Source organism: Bos indicus, chromosome 2 (genome assembly GCF_029378745.1).
Source record: "Bos indicus isolate NIAB-ARS_2022 breed Sahiwal x Tharparkar chromosome 2, NIAB-ARS_B.indTharparkar_mat_pri_1.0, whole genome shotgun sequence".
Lineage (NCBI taxonomy): Eukaryota > Metazoa > Chordata > Mammalia > Artiodactyla > Bovidae > Bos > Bos indicus.
In genome coordinates this window covers 131,699,939-131,718,225 of record NC_091761.1, presented here as the reverse complement: position 1 = coordinate 131,718,225, position 18,287 = coordinate 131,699,939, and the positions used below count along the sequence as shown (strand labels likewise).

Sequence of the window (18,287 nt, the reverse complement as noted above, 5' to 3'; positions counted from 1 at the left end):
CAGGCTTCCCTGGTGGCTCAGTGGTTAAGGATTGGACGGCCAATGTAGGGGACACCGGACAGATCCCTGGTCCAGGAAGATGCCACATGCCACAGAGCCACTAAGCCCATGAACCACAACTACTGAAGCCCGTGTGCCCAGAGCCCTGCTCTGCTACAGGAGTCACCACAGTAAGCCTGTGCATCGCAATGAAGAGGAGCCTCCACTCACCCCAACTAGAGAAAGCCCGTATGCAGGTGCGAAGACCCAGCACAGCCAAAAGTAAACACAAACGTACATACATACACAAAAGAAGCCCTGCTCCAAAAGAGCTTCCCCAAGAAGGCCAGGGAGGGGCCGCGGGGACGCTGTCTGAGGACCGGAGAAGAGCAGTCGTCGGTAAAAGGCAGTTTATTAGGGCAGCTTAATGTGGAATGGCCTCCCCTGGGCCGCAGACCAGCTGCTCCAGGACCCCTGGGCCCGCCCCACAGGGCTTCCCCACCAAGTGGGGCCTACTGGACAGAGGAAGAGTGTTCAACTGCCAAGGTGCTGATCTTGATCCACGTGGAGGCCACCGGACTCTGCAGGATGCTGATGAAGGCCTGGAGGCAGAGCTGAGGTTTCTGAACCCAGGGAGGCATGGAACCGCACTGGTGGGCACGGCGGTGGGCCGATGGGAACACTGGTGTGGCATGGGGAGCAGCTATCTCCAAGGATGGTCCAGGCTCCGAGGGGCTCACACCCTGGGCAGAGTGGGCTCTCTGGGTAGCAGAGAGGGGAGTGAGCCTTCCCAGGGACAGACCCCCTTGGGTGCCCCGGTCACTGTTGGGGGCAGGCGGGAGGAGGCCTGGCTGGAGCTGCCCTGGGGGGCCTGGCAGTCTCACGGGAGCCCAAGGGCAGGGCGGCAGCTGGCAGTGTGTTCACAGAGGCTCACCGCCAAAGCTGCTTTTGCTTTTCTTACGCTTGGCCTTGGTGAAGGGGATGTCGAGGGACTCGAGGCGGAAGGGCCGAGGCTGGGGCATTTCCGGGGCCTGGGCAGGTGGGATGGCAGAGCCGCCACCGAGCGGGGAGCTGAGGCCTGGTGGGGAGCTGTGGTGTGCTGCGGAAAAGCACAGAAGGGAGACACGCTGTTGGCCAGGATGCGGGGGATGGAGAGGAAAGACTGTGTGTGGGGTACAGAGTCTGGTCCCCCCACCCCAGCCAGAGGCCCTGGGACCCCAGGCTCTGAGAGCTGCTCTGGCTGAGGCCTTGGGCCCAGCACTGCATCTCTGCCCAAAGGGTCTGGTCTGGGTGCATGAATTTTCAAGCCTCAGACTGTGCAGCCTGGGGTGTCAAGCCAGACAAGCCTGCTGCAAAACCCTGCTCCGTCACTTCATGGGAGGGTAACCTTGGGGAGCTGCTTCTCTCAGCCTCGGTTTTCTCATCTGCAACATAGGCACGATGCCAGGTACTCATGGGATGTGAGTTTCTTCACAGTCCAGCTTTCCTCTCCTTACTCCTCACCTCCACCCACTCTGTCTCTCAAACAACCTCAGGACAGATCTGAGATTTGCTTTTTAATTGGTATTGGATTGGAAGCTCAGTGTCTTTGGTTTCAGTTTTAAGAGCAAAGTGGCTTTCAACTCTTGCTTGTAAAATCGTGTTTTGCTTTTGTGGTCCTGATTGCCCTGCTTTGGGAATGAGTTGCCATCTGAAGAAGCTGGTGAAGAACTGACCGAGTCCTGGGCAAGCCCAGGCTGGGGCCCGGCCATGTGCTAAGGGCCTGCTGTGTGTCAGGAAGATAGAGGATCCAACTTGGCACCTCGCCCCCCAGGAAATGGAGGGGGACAGGAGATGGGAGGCACTCCCCACCTCGTCTCACCGATCACATGAGGAGGCAGCTCCCCTCAGTTTACAGTGGAGGAAACAGGCTCAGAGAGGGAAAGGGGTTCCTGGCCCGGCCTGTGTGACTCCAGAGCGCTCAGGGAGGGGCTGGAGGGCAGGAGGCAGGCGGGATGCTCACCCAGGCTCTTCATGGGGTCCGTGCCGAGGATCTGGCTGGCCCGCTTGGGCCGGAAGTAGTTACTGGCTATGTTCTCACTGTCACTGCGACTGAGCATCAGCCTGTAGCGGTCCTCTTCCTGCCGAGATTCCAAGTCCTCCAGGTCAGGACCCCTTGTTTGTGCACTTCCTGTACCCTGTGCCCTGACCCGAGGCGGTTCTGCGGGCTCTGCCGGCCTGAGCGGCGGGCTGCCCTGAACCTCACTGCCCACGTTGTGGTACCCTCCACTCCAGACCCTAACTCCTGCGGTGGGATCCAGGCAGCTCAGGCAGCAAGGAGGCTGGCCATCTCCAGTCTACACACGCTCCTCCCCACCCCCACCTTGGGACAGGAAGCACCTTATTCCTCCTGCAGTGCTCAAAACCAGGCGCATCGGGGCAAGGCAGATACTACATCCCCCACACCCAGGACACACACTCATATAACAGTGTGCAGCTCACGCATGATCATTAGAACTGGAGTCCAGGACACACACTCATATAACAGTGCGCAGCTCACGAGCTCACGCATGATCATTAGAGCTGGAGTCCAGGACACACACTCATATAACAGTGCGCAGCTCACGAGCTCACGCATGATCATTAGAGCTGGAGTCCAGGACACACACTCATATAACAGTGTGCAGCTCACGAGCTCACGCATGATCATTAGAGCTGGAGTCCAGGACACACACTCATATAACAGTGCGCAGCTCACGCATGATCATTAGAACTGGAGTCCAGGACACACACTCATATAACAGTGCGCATCTCACGAGCTCACGCATGATCATTAGAGCTGGAGTCCAGGACACACACTCATATAACAGTGCGCAGCTCACGCATGATCATTAGAACTGGAGTCCAGGACACACACTCATATAACAGTGCGCATCTCACGAGCTCACGCATGATCATTAGAGCTGGAGTCCAGGACACACACTCATATAACAGTGCGCAGCTCACGCATGATCATTAGAACTGGAGTCCAGGACACACACTCATATAACAGTGCACAGCTCACAAGCTCACGCATGATCGTTAGAGCTGGTGTCCAGGACACACACTCATATAACAGTGCGCAGCTCACGAGCTCATGCATGATCATTAGAACTGGGGTTCTCTAACACTTGTCACCAAGCCCTAGTGCGTTTCACTGCTGCCGTGGATCTGTTTTCTTCAGCCCGAACCTCTTCCTTCAGGGAACTACCCTTCACCCACTGGACATGATCATGGTAGGTTATGCATTCAGGGCACCCCAGCCGCAGCAGCAGTACCACCACTGCCGCCTGCCCATCCCCTTGCTACACATCTGGACACGTGGCCCGGAGTGGGCCAATCACAGAACGCCATCTCCTGGACATAGTCATTGGTCCAAGAGTAGGCCCATGACCCAGGCAGAGCCAATCAGAATCTTCCCACAAGCACTGGTTTAAGGATGCTCCAAAAAACCGTATCTCTCTTCCTCTTGGATTACCAATTGCTAGCAGCCATCTTTCCTGCCACACAGAGACCTGCCTCCGTCCAAACCTAGGACTCCAGGTGAAGCAGAGCCAAGAGGTGAAGAAGCCACACAGAACCAGGACTGGTTGGGCCCCTTGATCCAGCCATGCCTGAAACTGGTCCACTTAACACAGACCAAGAAAATCCCTGTTTTGCTTATGACTGTTTGCTTTGCGTAGGTATCCATCACCTGGAACTAGAGCATTCAAATATAACCCCAGATTCAGAATGGCTTTTCTCAGGAACAACTTTCCTTTTCCTTTTTTTAAAACCACGTTAGGGAATCAAAAGCAGTCAATCAGTGCCTTAGACCAGCCTGAGTTGCTCAGATGGAGACGCTTGGCTGGAATTCATCAACCTGTGAGTGACCTTATCGTGACTGCAAAGGTATGTTCCATGTAGGTTTTCCAAAGTATCTGTAATGGTTAATGGTGAGGATCAGCAAATTATACAGTCTGTGGGTCAAACCTGGCCCACAGACTGTTCTTGGAAGCGCTCTGGACACAGCTGTGCTCAGCCATCTACATACGGCGGGGGTGGGTTCGCGCTCTCTGGCAGGGCTGAGAGCTGTGTGAGATACCACCTAGCACCCAAGCCCTGAAACAGTTGCTGTGTGGCCCTTTAGAGAAAAGTTGGCTGACCTCCTTTAAGGCTGTGTATTTGCTGGAATACAAAATAAAGGCAGTATGAAGTAAAGTGACTATAGAATCACAGTGACTGTTTATGGAAACTTTTGAGGACGCTTTCTGTTCAAGAGTACCAGCCGGGGCCCAGGAAACTAGGATGAGCGTTTGTTCTCTGGGTTTGTGGCTGAAACCTCTGTCCTTCACCAGCAGGGTGGGCTGCCTTGAGCCCCTGCTCCTCCGCTGGTCTCTGCGCACACTAAAGTGCCTCTGAACGAGGGCCAGAGGAGCTATGGGGTCTAGGGTGACACAGACAGGGCCCCCGCTCAGCCCCCTGATGTAATCTTCAGGTCGCCTGGAAGCACAGTCCAGTTCCTACAGCCCCCCTGGCCCACCGCGCCTTGGGAGCCAAGCTCCCCGCTCCCCACTGGCTCTCCCAGAGACCCTACCATGGCTGGTTCGCCGTTGTCCGCTGCGGAAGTTTTGCGGGCTGGTCTGTTCTGTGGCCCTGTTGAAACTGCTATGAGAAAACAGAAGCTGAGGTCACTGCTGCCTGGAAGGAGGGCCAGCAGGGCTGGGGGAGAGGCTGGGCGCTCAGGCAGGCCTGGCTCGGGCTTGGAGCCAGGGGAGGACACTGCCCAACCCTAGAGAGGGGATGGCCCTGAGAGACATCAGGAGGGCTTAGGCCGAAGCAGCCATTCCCCTGCCTCCAGGCAAGACTGCAGGTGAGCCTGGGGAGACAGGCCAGCGCTACCTGCAGCCTGCGAGGAAATGAGGCAGCTGGCATTTCACTGGGGGTGGTGCCACACAGGGGTTAACAGTCAGCCGCGTGTTGCTCTGGCTAAGCCACGAATAAAACGCCATGGGAAAAGAATGAAAGCAAGATAGAGCAATTAAGTATAATCTAAACAAAAGTTCATCGGCTTGATAAGTTGGGGTCGTCACGCCCTGCTGAGCCAGGGGAAAACAGTGTGGGCCTTGCAACACTAGGTCAGTGCAAGCTCAGAATACTGTTCACTGCACACACAAAGATGTTTTCCCCAAGGCACGTGCGGGTTTAGGGCCTCCAGCAGGGTGATACCCTTTGCACGAGAAAATAACGACAGTTCAAGGTCATCTGTAACGTGGGACTCGGGACGGGGCACACAGGAAGCTGACCTTATCGTAGCACCACAGATACTCTCTGCGAGCCGAGATACTAAATACAAGTGATATGGCTCCGAGGAACAGCGCTCTTGACCCCTGAGATCTTGAGTCCCCCGTCCCATCTTTAAAACTTTAATTCTGTCTCTAGTTTCTTTCTTCCAAACTGTGTCGACCCACTTTTGCTCCCTGCCTGCTGCGCTGGTCCCCGCCAGGGTCGTCAGAGATGGAGGACCTAGGTGAGCACTCCCTGAGCAGGGGGCGGATGGGTGCGGCCCCACCAGACCCGGGAGCCTGTGGCTCCCTGGACGGGCAGAGCCGCTGGAGAGGATCCACTGCAAATCTGAGCCTAATCTGAGACTCAGTGAGGGCTCGGTGGCTTTCAGGAGTAGCTCATCCAACCCCTTCTCTGTGAAGATCAGGCGACCGAGGCCCAGAGAGGGACAGTGATCATCACAGGGTCACACAGGAGATCAGCAGCAAAAGGAGAAAGTGAGCCAGGCCTGCAACTGCCCAGCTCGCTTCTGTTCTTGGCCTACAACTCACTGCTCTGATTGTGACTCTGGGTAAGTCACTTACACTCTCTGAAATTTCTCATACGGAAGACGGGTGAAAATATCCCTTCAAAGGGTTGTTGCAGGCTGAAGTAAGGACAATGATGATCGTGGTAATTAAATGCATCAGGCATTTAAAATGTGCCGGGCATGTTTCCAAGGACTTTACACGTCGTAAGACGTTAAGCCACCCAGCGATCTTTAAGGACGGTGCCGTTATTGGTCCCCATCTCACAGATGAAAACACTGAGTCCCAAGAGCTGACAGCGACTGCTGGAGCCAAAACTCCAACCCACGTGTGTCTGACTCAGGCCCCCGACATTCTGGGTACCCAGGGTCAACTGTCTGCTGCCCCCAGAGCCAGCTGGGAGGGGTGCAGGGCCCCCCTGTCAGCCTGTGGGACAGCAGACTGTGGAGAAGGGCGGGGGGGCAAAGGAGGTGGGCAGCGACAGCAAAGCCCCTGACCTGCTGGGAGGCTGGTTTTTATGATGATGGGCTCGGGAATCTTCCAGAAACCATTGTCTTCATCCCAGCAGGACTCTCGTCTTATCTTCTCCAGGTTGCTATAGTTACAGTCCCGGCGAATCAGGGGCTGCACCTGCTCCAAGAGCTGCTGCAAGAGCAGAAAGTCACGTTCCTGCCGCCGGATGGTGGCCAAGTAATCGATCTTCTCCAGCTCAAACTCCGACTGCAGATCTTTGATCTCCACCTCTGCCGCCCGGAGCTGAAAACAAAAGATGAACAAGCAGTGAGCAGGAAAGACATCCAGCGGTTTCCCTCTCCTCCACGCCCGCCCCCTGCCCCGCCCCCCGCCCATCAGTCACTCAGCCCCGGCCCACTGATCCTCTCACCCATCCAATCTGATCGCCACCGTCTATCCCGTCATCCTTCCATTGATTCATTCCCTGTCCCTCCCACCCCTCCACTCAGTACTTAGATGAGCACCTACAGGGTCCGGAGCCCTGTAGAAAGCAGGAAGAGAGGCTGGTCATCCACTCCCATCACCAGCCCTCAGTCACTATCCGCACTCGTATGTTTTATTCAGAAGCCCTTTACAAGGCTCCACGTGTAACACTGTAGTTACCACAGTCCTCAAGATCTCAGAGAACGGTACAAATTCTTTCTTCTAAAAGAAGCAGTAGGCGGGACTTGCCTGCTCGTCCAGTGGCTAGGAGACAACTGTCTGCCTGCGAACGCAGGGGACAGGGGTTCGATCCCTGGTCCAGGAAGAGCCCGAATGCCACAGCAACTGAAGCCTGTGCCCAGGGCCCGCAAGCTGCACCTGCTGAAGCTTAAGCGCCTGGAGCCTGCGCTCCGCAACGAGAAGTCACCACAGTGAGGTGCCTGCGCGTAGCAATGAAGACCCAGAACATCCAAAAGTAATAAACTAGTATTTTAAGAAAGCAGCAGTAGGCATACATGCTCAGACAATAGCCCTTGCTCCCCTCTACTGTCACACTTCGTTGGTGTTCAGTCGCTCAGTCGTGCCCAGCTCTTTACAGCCCCATGGACTGCAGCGCACCAGGCTCCCCTGTCCTTCACCATCTCTCAGAGTTTGCTCAAACTCATGTCCACTGAGTCAGTGATGCCACCCAACCATCTCATCCTTTGTCACCCACTTTTCCTCCTGCCTTCGATCTTTCATCAGGGTCTTTTCCAATGAGTCGGCTCTTCGAATCAGGTGTCCAAAGTATTGGAGCTTCAGCTTCAGCATCAGTCCTCCCAGTGAATTTTAAGGGTTTATTTCCTTTAAGATTGACTAGATTGATCTCCTTTCAGTCCAATGGACTTTCAAGAGCCTTCTCCAGTACCACATTTTGAAAGCATCAATTCTTCGACACTCGGGTCTTCTTTATAGTCCATCTCTCACATCCATACATGACTACTGGTAAAACCATAGCTTTGACTATATGGACCTTTGTTGGCAAAGTGATGTCTCTGCTTTTTGTTATGATGTGACAAATACTAGACTTAAGAATCAGACCTACCTGGATTGAACAGTAGGTTTCATATTTTTTGGTCTCTTGCTCAGGTCTGCCAGACTTGCCCTCCACACCCTCCTAAGCACAGTGACTCCCAGCGCCAACAGCAGCCAAGCCCTCCCTCAGCCCCATGACACCTTCGTGTACAGTCTGTTTCCTCACACAGCAAGGACAGTTTGACTAGTAAAGAAGGCTGTTGTAAATTCACGGGAACGATAATCACATGTAACCAACTGAGAACAGAGAATGCCTGGTAGGACTCAGGTGGGCAGGGAGCCATCAGGGAGGGGCAGGTACACAGGGCCTTCAGCTAAATTAACTGTGCTCCATGTATGTAGTTGGATAGTAGTTACGTGGCATTCATGGTAACAATCTTTATGTATTTTTATACATTTATGCACTCAGACGCTCACTTGTGTCCGACTCTGACCCCATGGGCTGTAGGCTGCCAGGCTTCTTTGTCCATACAATTTTCCAGGCAAGAATACTGGAGTGGGGTGCCATTTCCTCCTCCAGGGGATCTTCCCAACCCAGGGATCAAACCTGCATGTCTTGCGTCTCCTACATTGGCAGGTGGATTCTTTACCACTAGAGCCACCTGGGAAGCCTCTTATCCTTTATCATCACTCACAATTATTTTTAATTGAGCTATAACCCACATCAAACTATTCACCCATTTAAAGTGTGCAAATCAGGAATTCCCTGGCAGTCCAGTGGTTAGAGCTCTGCACTCTCACTGCCAAGGGTCCAGGTTCAATCCCTGGTTGGGCAACTAAAATCCCACAAGCTGTGCAACATGGTCTAAAATTAAACTAAAAAAATAAAGCACAGGGCGTCCCTGGTGGTACAGTGGACAAGAATCTGCCTGAGACCGCAGCGGACATAGTTCGATCCCTGGACTGGGAAGATCCCACTTGCCACAGAGCAATTAAAGCTCATGCACCACAACTGCTGAGCCCATGTTCTAGAGCCTGTCTCCAAAACCAGAGGAGCCACCACAATGAAAAGCCCACACGGGAGAGGAGCCCCAGCTCACCACAGTGAGAGAAACCCGCGCACAGCAGCAAGGACACAGTGCGGCCAGAATGGCCAACGCCGAACATCCGGTCATATGTTTGTTGGCAATTTGTATATCTTCTTTGCAGAAATCTCTCTTCAGATCCTTTGCCCATTTTAAAATTGGGTAGTCTCTTTATTCTTGAGTAGATTGTTTTATTTTTCTCTAGACTCAAGCACCTTATCATACTATACAATTTGAAAGTATTTTCTCCCATCCTGTGGGCTGTCTTTTCTCTTTTTGACAGTACTCTTTAAAGCGTGACAGTTCTAATTAAGTCCCATTTGTCTTTTTTTTTCTTTTGATTGTTTATGCTTTTGGTGTAATACCTAAGAAAGCGTCTAATTCAAGGCGGTAAAGATTTTTTTTAAATTTTATTTTTAAATTTTACATAATTGTATTAGTTTTGCCAAATATCAAAATGAATCCGCCACAGGTATACATGTGTTCCCCATCCTGAACCCTCCTCCCTCCTCCCTCCGCATACCATCCCTCTGGGTCGTCCCAGTGCACTAGCCCCAAGCATCCAGTATCGTGCATCGAACCTGGACTGGCATCTCGTTTCATGCATGATATTTTACATGTTTCAATGCCATTCTCCCAAATCTGCCCACCCTCTCCCTCTCCCACACAGAGTCCATAAGACTGTTCTATACATCAGTGTCTCTTTTGCTGTCTCGTACACAGGGTTATTGTTACCATCTTTCTAAATTCCATATATATGCATTAGTATACTGTATTGGTGTTTTTCCTTCTGGCTTACTTCACTCTGTATAATAGGCTCCATAATTCAAGGCAATAAAGATTTAAACCTGTGTTTTATTTTACATGTTTAATAGTTTTACCTCATATTTGGCTTTTTGACCCATTCTGAGTTAATTTTTATATACAGTGTGAGGCTGGAGTCCAGCCTCATTCTTTCGCATGTGAACATCTAGCTGTCCCAGTGCCATTTATTAGAAAGATCATCTGTTCTCCACTGAATCATCTTGGCACCCTGTTGAAAATCAACTAACTGTAAATGTGAGGTTATTTCTGGATCTCCAATCTAATTGCATTGATTTTAAATCTTTACATCAGTACTGCACAGCCTTGACGACTGTAACTTTGTAGTAAACTTTGAAATCACGAAGTATGAGTCCTCCAACTTTGTTCTTTTCAAGATTATCTTGGCTATTCTGAGTCCCTTGAATTTTCATACAAACTTAAAGATCAGCTTGTCAGTTGCTTCAAAGAAGCCAGCTGGTTCTTTAAGAAAGATTGCTTTGAAATCTGTAGATCAGTTTGAGAAGTACTATCATCTTATCAGGCTTCCCTTGTAGCTCAGTTAGTAAAGAACCTGCCTGCCATGCAGGAGACCCAGGTTCGATCCCTGGGTCAGGAAGATCCCCTGGAGAAGGAAATGGCAACCCACTCCAGTATCCTTGCGGGAAAATCTCATGGACAGAGGAGCCTGGTGGGTTGCAGTCCATGGGGTCTCAAGAGTTGGACACAACTTAGCGACTAAACCACCATCACCACCACCATCTTATCAAGTCTTCCGATCCATGAACATGGGTGTCTTTCCATTTATTTAGGTTTTCTTGTTTCTTCTTTATCATTTTTTGGCCACACTGCAGCACGCAGGATCTCAGTTCCCGGACCAGTGCAGAGTCTTAAGCACTGGACCAACAGGGAAGTCTCTATTTAGGTATTCTTAATTTTTTCAACAATATAGTTTTTGGAATATAAGTTTTATACTACTTTTGTGAAATTTATTCCTAAGTATTTTTTTGATGTATTGCAAATAAAATTATTTTCTTAAAAAATTTATTTGCAGATTGTTCATCACAAGTATATAGACATACAATTGCTTTTTCCTTATTGATTTTGTATCCTGCTGAATTTATTGATTCCAACAGATTTTTTAGTGGATTCCTTTTAAGGATTTTCTGTTTATAAAGATCATGCCATCTGATAGTTGTGCCTACTCTTTGCCAATCTAAACGCCTTTTATTTCACTTTCTTGCCTAACTGCCCTTGTTAGAACCATCAGTCTCATGTGGAATATAAGTGGTGACAGTAAATGCCCTTTTCCTGTTTCTGAACTTAAGGGACAAGCAGTCAGTCCCTCGCCGTTGAATATTGTGTTAGCTGTGAGTTTTTCCTGCCCTTTATCAGGCTCAAGAAGTTACCTTCCATTCATAGTTTGTTGAGCATTTTTATGACAGATTTTGAATTTTGTTAAATGCTTTCTCTGCACCTATTAAGAAGATCATGTGGGTTTTGTCCTTTATTCTATTGATATTAGAATAATTGATTTCTGAATGCTAATCCAATCTTGCATTCCTGGGATAAATCCTACTTCAGCACGGTGTATAATCCTTTGCGTATGTTGTTAACAGTTCTATGAACACCTATAAGAACGTCTAGAGCATCAAAAAAAAAAGATGTTCTTTCATCATAAGGGACTGGAATACAAAATTAGGAAGTCACGAGATACCTGAGGTAACAGACAAGTTTGGCCTTTGAGAACAAAATGAAGCAGGGCAAAGGCTAACAGAATTCTGCCAAGAGAATGCACTGGTCATACCAAACACCCTTTTCCAACAACACAAAAGACAGCTTTACACGTGGACATCACCGAATGGTCAACACCAACATCAGACTGATTACGTTCTTTGTAGCCAGAGATGGAGAAGCTCTATACAGTCAGCAAAAATAAGACTGGGAGCTGACTGTGGCTGAAATCATCAGCTCCTTACTGCAAAATTCAAGCTTAAATTGAAGAAAGTAGGAAAAGCCACTAGGCCACTCAAGTATGACCTAAATCAAATCCCTTATGGTTACACAGTGGAGATGATGAATAACATCAAGGGACTGGATCTGGTAAACAGAGTGCCTGAAGAACTACGGATGGAAGCTCACACCATTGTACAGGAGGCAGTGACCAAAACCATCCCCAAGAAAAAGAACTGCAAGAAGGCGACATGGTTGTCTGAGCAGGCTTTACAGATAGCTCAGAAAGGAAGAGACGTGAAAAGCAAAGGAGAGAGGGAAAGATATATCCAACTGAATGCAGAGTTCCAGGGAATAGCAAGGAGAGGTTAGTTCAGTTCAGTTGCTCAGTCATGTCCGACACTTTGCGACCCCATGGACTGCAGCACACCAGGCCTCCCTGTCCATCACCAACTCCTGGAGCCTACTCAAACTCATGTCCATCGAGTTGGTGATGCCATCCAACCATCTCATCCTCTGTCATCCCCCTTTTAAGGAGAGGTTAGAAAGCATCCTTCAATGAACAATGCAAAGAAATAGAGGAAAAATAGGATGGGAAAGACTAGAGATCTTTTCAAGGAAACAGGAGATATCAAGGGAACGTTTCATATAAAGATGGGCACAATAAAGGACAGAAATAGTATGGACCTAACAGAAGCAGAGGAGATTAAGAAGAGGTGGCAAGAATACATAGAAGAACTGCACAAAAAGATCTTCATGACTGGGACAACCACGATGGTGTGGTCACTCACCTAGAGCCAGATATCCTAGAGTGTGAAGTCAAGTAGGCTTTAGGTAGCATTACTACCAACAAAGCTAGTGGAGGTCATGGAATTCCAGCTGAGCTATTTAAAATCCTAAAAGATGATGCTGTGAAAGTGCTGCACTCAATACATGTCAGCAAATTTGGAACACTCAGCAGTGGCCACAGAACTGGAAAAGGTCAGTTTTCATTCCAATTCCAAAGAAGGGCAATGCCAAAGAATGTTCAAACTGCCATACAATTGCGATCATCTCTCATGCTAGCAAGGTAATGCTCAAAATCCGTCAAACTAAGATTCAACAGTATGTGAACTGAGAACTTCCAGATGTACAAGCTGGATTTAGAAAAGGCAGAGGAACCAGAGATCAAATTGCCAACATCAATGGATCGTATAAAAAGCAAGGGAATTCTAGAAAAATATCTACTTCTGCTTCATTGACTACACTAAAGCGTTTGACTCTGTGGATCAAAACAAACTATGAAAAATTCTTAGAGATGGAAATGCTCGACCGCCTCACCTGTCTCCTGAGAAACCTGTAAGCAGGTCAAGAAGCAACAGTTAGAACCGGACACGGAACAACAGACTGGTTCCAAACTGGGAAAGGAGTATATCAAGGCTGTATATTGTCACATTGCTTATTCAACTTATATGCAGAATACATTATTCGAAATGCTGGGCTGGATGAAGCACAAGCTGGAATAAAGATTTCCAGGAGAAATATCAATAACCTCAGATATGCAGATGACACCACCCTTACGGCAGAAAGTGAAGAGAAACTGAAGAGCCTCTTGATGAAAGTGAAAGAGAAGAGTGAAAAAGTTGGCTTAAAACTCAACATTCAAAAAACAAATATCATGGCATCCAGTTCCATCACTTCATGGCAAAAAGATGAGGAAAAAGAGGAAGCAGTGACAGATTCTATTTTCTTGGACTTCAAAATCACTGCAGATGGTGACTGCAGCCACGCAATTAAGACACTTGCTCCTTGGAACAAAAGCTATGATAAACCTAGACAGTGTATTAAAAAGCAAAGACATCACTTTGCTGACAGAGTCATACAGTCAAAGCTCTGGTTTTTCCAGTAGTCATGTATAAATGTGATATGTGAACCATAAAGAAGGCTGAGAGAAGAACTGGTTCTTTTGAATTGTGGTGCTGGAGGAGACTCTTGAGAATCCCTTGACAGCAAGGAGATCAAGCCAGTCAATCCTAAAAGAAATAAACCCTGAATATTCATTGAAAGGACTGATGATGAAGCTGAAGCTCCAATATTTTGGCCACCTGTTGCAAAGAGCCAACTCGCTGGAAAAGACCCTAAAGCTGGGAAAGACTGAAGGCAAAAGGAGAAGAGGATAGTAGAGAAGCAGATGGTTAGAGAGCATCAGCAACTCGATGGACATGAATCTGAGGAATCTCCAGGAAATAGTGAAGAACAGGGAAGCCCAGCGTGCTGCAGTCCCCGGAGTCCCAGAGAGTCAGACGCGACTGAGCGACGGAACAACAATCGACTCAAAAATAAGGAGATTATCCGAGATTGAGTGGGCCCAATGTAATCTATGGTAAGTTATGACCAACCTAGACAGCATATTAAAAAGCAGAGACATTACTTTTCCAACAAAGGTCCGTCTAGTCAAGGCTATGGTTTTTCCTGTGGTCACGTATGGATGTGAGAGTTGGACTGTGAAGAAGGCTAAGTGCCGAAGAATTGACGGTTTTGAACTGTGGTGTTGGAGAAGACTCTTGAGAGTCCCTTGGACTGCAAGGAGATCCAACCAGTCCATTCTGAAGGAGATCAGCCCTGGGTGTTCTTTGGAAGGACTGACGCTAAAGCTTAAACTCCAGTACTTTGGCCACCTCCTGCGAAGAGTTGACTCATTGGAAAAGACTCTGATGCTGGGAGGGATTGGGGGCAGGAGGAGAAGGGGACACCAGAGGATGAGATGGCTGGATGGCATCACTGACTCGATGGACGTGAGTCTCAGTGAACTCCAGGAGTTGGTGATGGACAGGGAGGCCTGGCGTGCTGCGATTCATGGGGTTGCAAAGAGTCGGACACGACTGATCGACTGAACTGAACTGAACTGAATGTAATCTATATACCACCATGTGGGAGAGGGAGCAGAGAGAGATGAGTAGAAGAGGTTCGTTAAAGGAGATGCTTGGGAATTCCCTGGGGGCCCAGAGGTTAGGACTCCACATTTTCACTGCTGAAGGGGTGCGTTCAATCCCTGGTTCCATAAGCAGAGTGGCACGGTCACAAATAAAGAGAGGCTTCAGAGAAGTAAGTCAGGACAGCCAAAGAGACGGGAAGCAGGAGAGAGACACTCCAGGCCAGGATGTCTTTGGAGGGGGCCAGGCAGCAGGAAGTACAGGCTGCCTCTAGAAACTGAGCGTGACCATGGCTGACGGCCGGCAAGGAGATGGGAATCTCAGCCCTTCAACCACGTGTCAACAACCCCAAATGGACTGTCCCCTAGGATCTCCAGAAAGAAACGCAGCCCTGACAACACCTCGAGTTCGGCCTTGGGGAATTCTAAGCGGAGAAGCCAGCCATGCCGTACCTGCAGTCTGACCTACAGAGCTGTGGGAAGGTTTATTTTTAAATGTTTATTTACTGTTTTGCTGCGCGGGGTCTTCCTTGCTGCGCCGGCTCTTCTCCAGTCGTGGTTGCCCAGGCTTCTCGTCGCCGTGGCTCCTCTTGTTGAGGAACACGGGCTCCAGGGTGCTCGCGCTTCAGTAGTTGAGGCACGTGGGCTCAGCAGCTGTAGCTCACAAGCTCAGTAGTTGTGAGGCACGGGCTCAGTGGCTCTGAGGCATTTGAGATCCTCCCGGGATCAGGGGTTGAACCCATGTCTCCTGCACCGGCAGGCGGATTCTTTACCACTGAGCCACCAGGGAAACCCCCTGTGAAACAGTCAATTCGTGTTGTTTTAGGCAACAAAATGTGTGGCAATTTGCTACAGCAGCCACAGGAGACTAATGCAGAGCTCTGTTTAAAGCCACACCTCCGTATGGACAGAAAAGTGTATTACTGAGTAAAAAAATAAAAACACCTAGCAAGCCACCCCAACCTCTAGCTCTGTATGGCTGTTAGCACAACTGACACCACCTTGGGCCCGTTCAGTTCCTGCTGTCCCTCCACTGACCCCACCCTGGGCTGTGTGTGTGTGCGCGCTAAGTCGCTTCAGTCATATCCGACTCTTTGTAACACCGTGGACTGTAGCCCACCAGGCTCCTCTGTCCACAGGATTCTCCAGACAAGAATACTGGAGTGGGTTGCCATGCCCGCCTCCAGGGGGTCTTCCTGACCCAGGGATGGAACCCGTACCGCTTCTGTCTCCTACATTGGCAGGAGGGTTCTTTACCACTAGCGCCACCTGGGAAGTACTGTGTAGTAAATTTCTTCTGCGTGGCCAAGGGCTTTGTAGTTGATCATTTCAGTTCAGGTCAGTCGCTCAGTCGTGTCCGACTCCTTGCAACCCCATGAATCGCAGCACGCCAGGCCTCCCTGTCCATCACCAACTCCCAGAGTTCACTCAAATTCACGTCCATCGAGTTGGTGATGCCATCCAGCCATCTCATCCTCTGTCGTCCCCTTCTCCTCCCGCCCCGAGTCCCTCCCAGCATCAGAGTCTCTTCCAATGAGTCAACTCTTCACATGAGGTGGCCAAAGTACTGGAGTTTCAGCTTTAGCATCAGTCCTTCCAAAGAAATCCCAGGGCTGATCTCCTTCAGAATGGACTGGTTGGATCTCCTTGCAGTCCAAGGGACTCTCAAGAGTCTTCTCCAACACCACAGTTCAAAGCTATCAATTCTTCGGTGCTCAGCTTTCTTCACAGTCCAACTCTCACATCCACACATGACCACAGGAAAAACCATAGCTTTGACTAGACAAACCTTTGTTGGCAAAATAATGTCTCTGCTTTTGAATATGTTATCTAGGTTGGTCATAGCTTTCCTTCCAAGGAGTAAGCGTTTTTAATTTCATGGCTGCAATCACCATCTACAGTGATTTTGGAGCCCAGAAAAATAAAGTCTGACACTGTTTCCACTGTTTCCCCATCTGTTTGCCATGATCTTCGTTTTCTGAATGTTGAGCTTTAAGCCAACTTTTTCACTCTCCTCTTTCACTTTCATCAAGAGGCTTTTTCGTTCGTGTTTACTTTCTGCCATAAGGGTGCTGTCATCTGCATATTGTAGTTAATAGATACTGTCCAATTGTGATTAAGTCCCAGTGGTCTCTATGCCCTGGTAGTCGCCAAACAACGATGAAGACCTTCACTGACATATTCCCAGTGCCCACAAGACTAGTCGCTGCTGCTGCTGCTGCTAAGTCGCTTCAGTCGAGTCCGACTCTGTGCGATCCCACAAACGGCAGCCCACCAGGCTCCTCCGTCCATGGGATTTTCCAGGCAAGAGTACTGGAGTGGGTTGCCATTGCCTTCTCCGACAAGACTAGTTACCCATTCATAAATCTTGACTTAAGAGTGCTCTTCCTGGGACTTCCCTGGTGGTCCAGTGGTGGAGAATACGCCTGCCCATGCAGGGGACACGGGTTTGATCCCCGGTCTGCAAGGTAGATCCCACGTGCTGCAGAGCAACTGAGCCTGTGCGCCCCCACAAGCACAGAGTCCAAGCACCCTAGAGCCCGTGCTCCAGAGCAAGAGCAGTCACCACAAGGAGGGCCCGCACACCGCAGCTAGAGAGTAGCCCCCAGCCACCGGAGTTGGAGGAAATCTGCATGTAGCAACAGAGCCCTAGGGCGGCCAAAACAAAACCAGAACAGGATGCTCTCCCTGTTGTAAAGCTCCTACCCCGCACCCTGGGTCAACACGGGCATCCCAACGGCCCCTCGGAACTGGGAGGAGCCGCTGCCAACACTTCCCGGGCGCCAGCCGTCCGGCCCCGCCCCGTGACTACCTCACCCTAAAATCAACTGACCCACTGACTACACGGAGCCGCCTGCCTCGTTTTTTGGTCTCAGGGTACCTTATTTTGGTGGGTACTTTGGGTTCCCTCCATCCTCCAACAACTTCGGCGTTCAGTTGTTACTGAGAGTGCAGAAAAACATGACGTTATGCAATAAACAGAGGAGAGCAGATGTATCTATTCAACGCCACTATTAAGAAACAGGAAGTGAAAATGAAAAGCATTTCAGCAGAAGAAAGCCCCCCCCCAAAGCACCAGCACATGCAACCAAAGGTTTAAAATGTAGCTCGACGCCCCGGTGCAAGTGGTCTCCTCAAATATTCGCAGGTGTGAGATTTTCAAGTCAGAAATCCAAAAGCTTGGACAAAAGTGAAGAAGGTGCCAGGTGGGGCGTTAACACAAAAGCAGCAAAGGTTTTTTTAATTTAGGTATGTAGACCAAAGTACAAGAAAGACCAAATTTAATTAAAGATATGAAGCACAGTAAGAAAAGGCGTAAAAATAGCCAAGAAAAAAATTTAAACTAAAGACATTTAAAGACCAAAAAATATCAGCTTTATGCTCTGGCAAGATCGCTTGGTTGCCACACTGAGTGGGGATGAGGACGGGGTAGCAGGCGGCCAGGGAGGGCGCTATAAGGCCCAGGCCACCGGGAAGATGCTCTGAAGGCCACGCAGGTGGGTCACAGGTGGCAGAGCCTCGTTTCCCTCCAGTCCCCTCTCCCCATGCTCAGCCACATGGCTGCCTTTCTGGTTCCTGAACCACAGACCGCATTCCAGGCACCGGCCTGTCTCTTCCCCTAGACCGCTTTCCACCAGGCCCCACCTCAGAAGCCACCGCCTGCACCGGAACAGCCGTGTCCTCCCATCTGAAGTGGCCCCGGGAGCTTCTGGGGTCCTGCTAAGGCTCAGAGCCCCCAGCCAGGCGCAGCTGGCCCAGGGCACTCCCTTTGTGGAAATGAATTCAGTTGTGCGTTTG

General features: G+C 49.9%; 1 protein-coding gene across 4 annotated transcripts in view; it reads right to left on the bottom strand.

The window, feature by feature from the left end:
* Positions 1-375: 375 nt before the first annotated feature.
* KIF17 (kinesin family member 17) overlaps positions 376-18,287 on the bottom strand; it is a 51,527-nt gene continuing 33,615 nt past the window's right edge. Inside the window, exons 13-16 of one of the 4 annotated variants that reach the window (XM_070777509.1) lie at positions 6,287-6,545; positions 4,574-4,644; positions 1,982-2,099; positions 376-1,078 (exon numbers count right to left, since the gene is read on the bottom strand). In XM_070777509.1, the coding sequence (XP_070633610.1) occupies positions 900-1,078; positions 1,982-2,099; positions 4,574-4,644; positions 6,287-6,545 (627 nt within the window). In that variant the 3' untranslated portion in view covers positions 376-899. Of the gene's footprint in view, positions 1,079-1,981; positions 2,100-4,573; positions 4,645-6,286; positions 6,546-14,376; positions 15,286-17,370; positions 17,433-18,287 lie in introns of those variants that run through there. The other 3 variants (XM_070777517.1, XR_011563283.1, XM_070777525.1) reach the window with 3 other exon arrangements.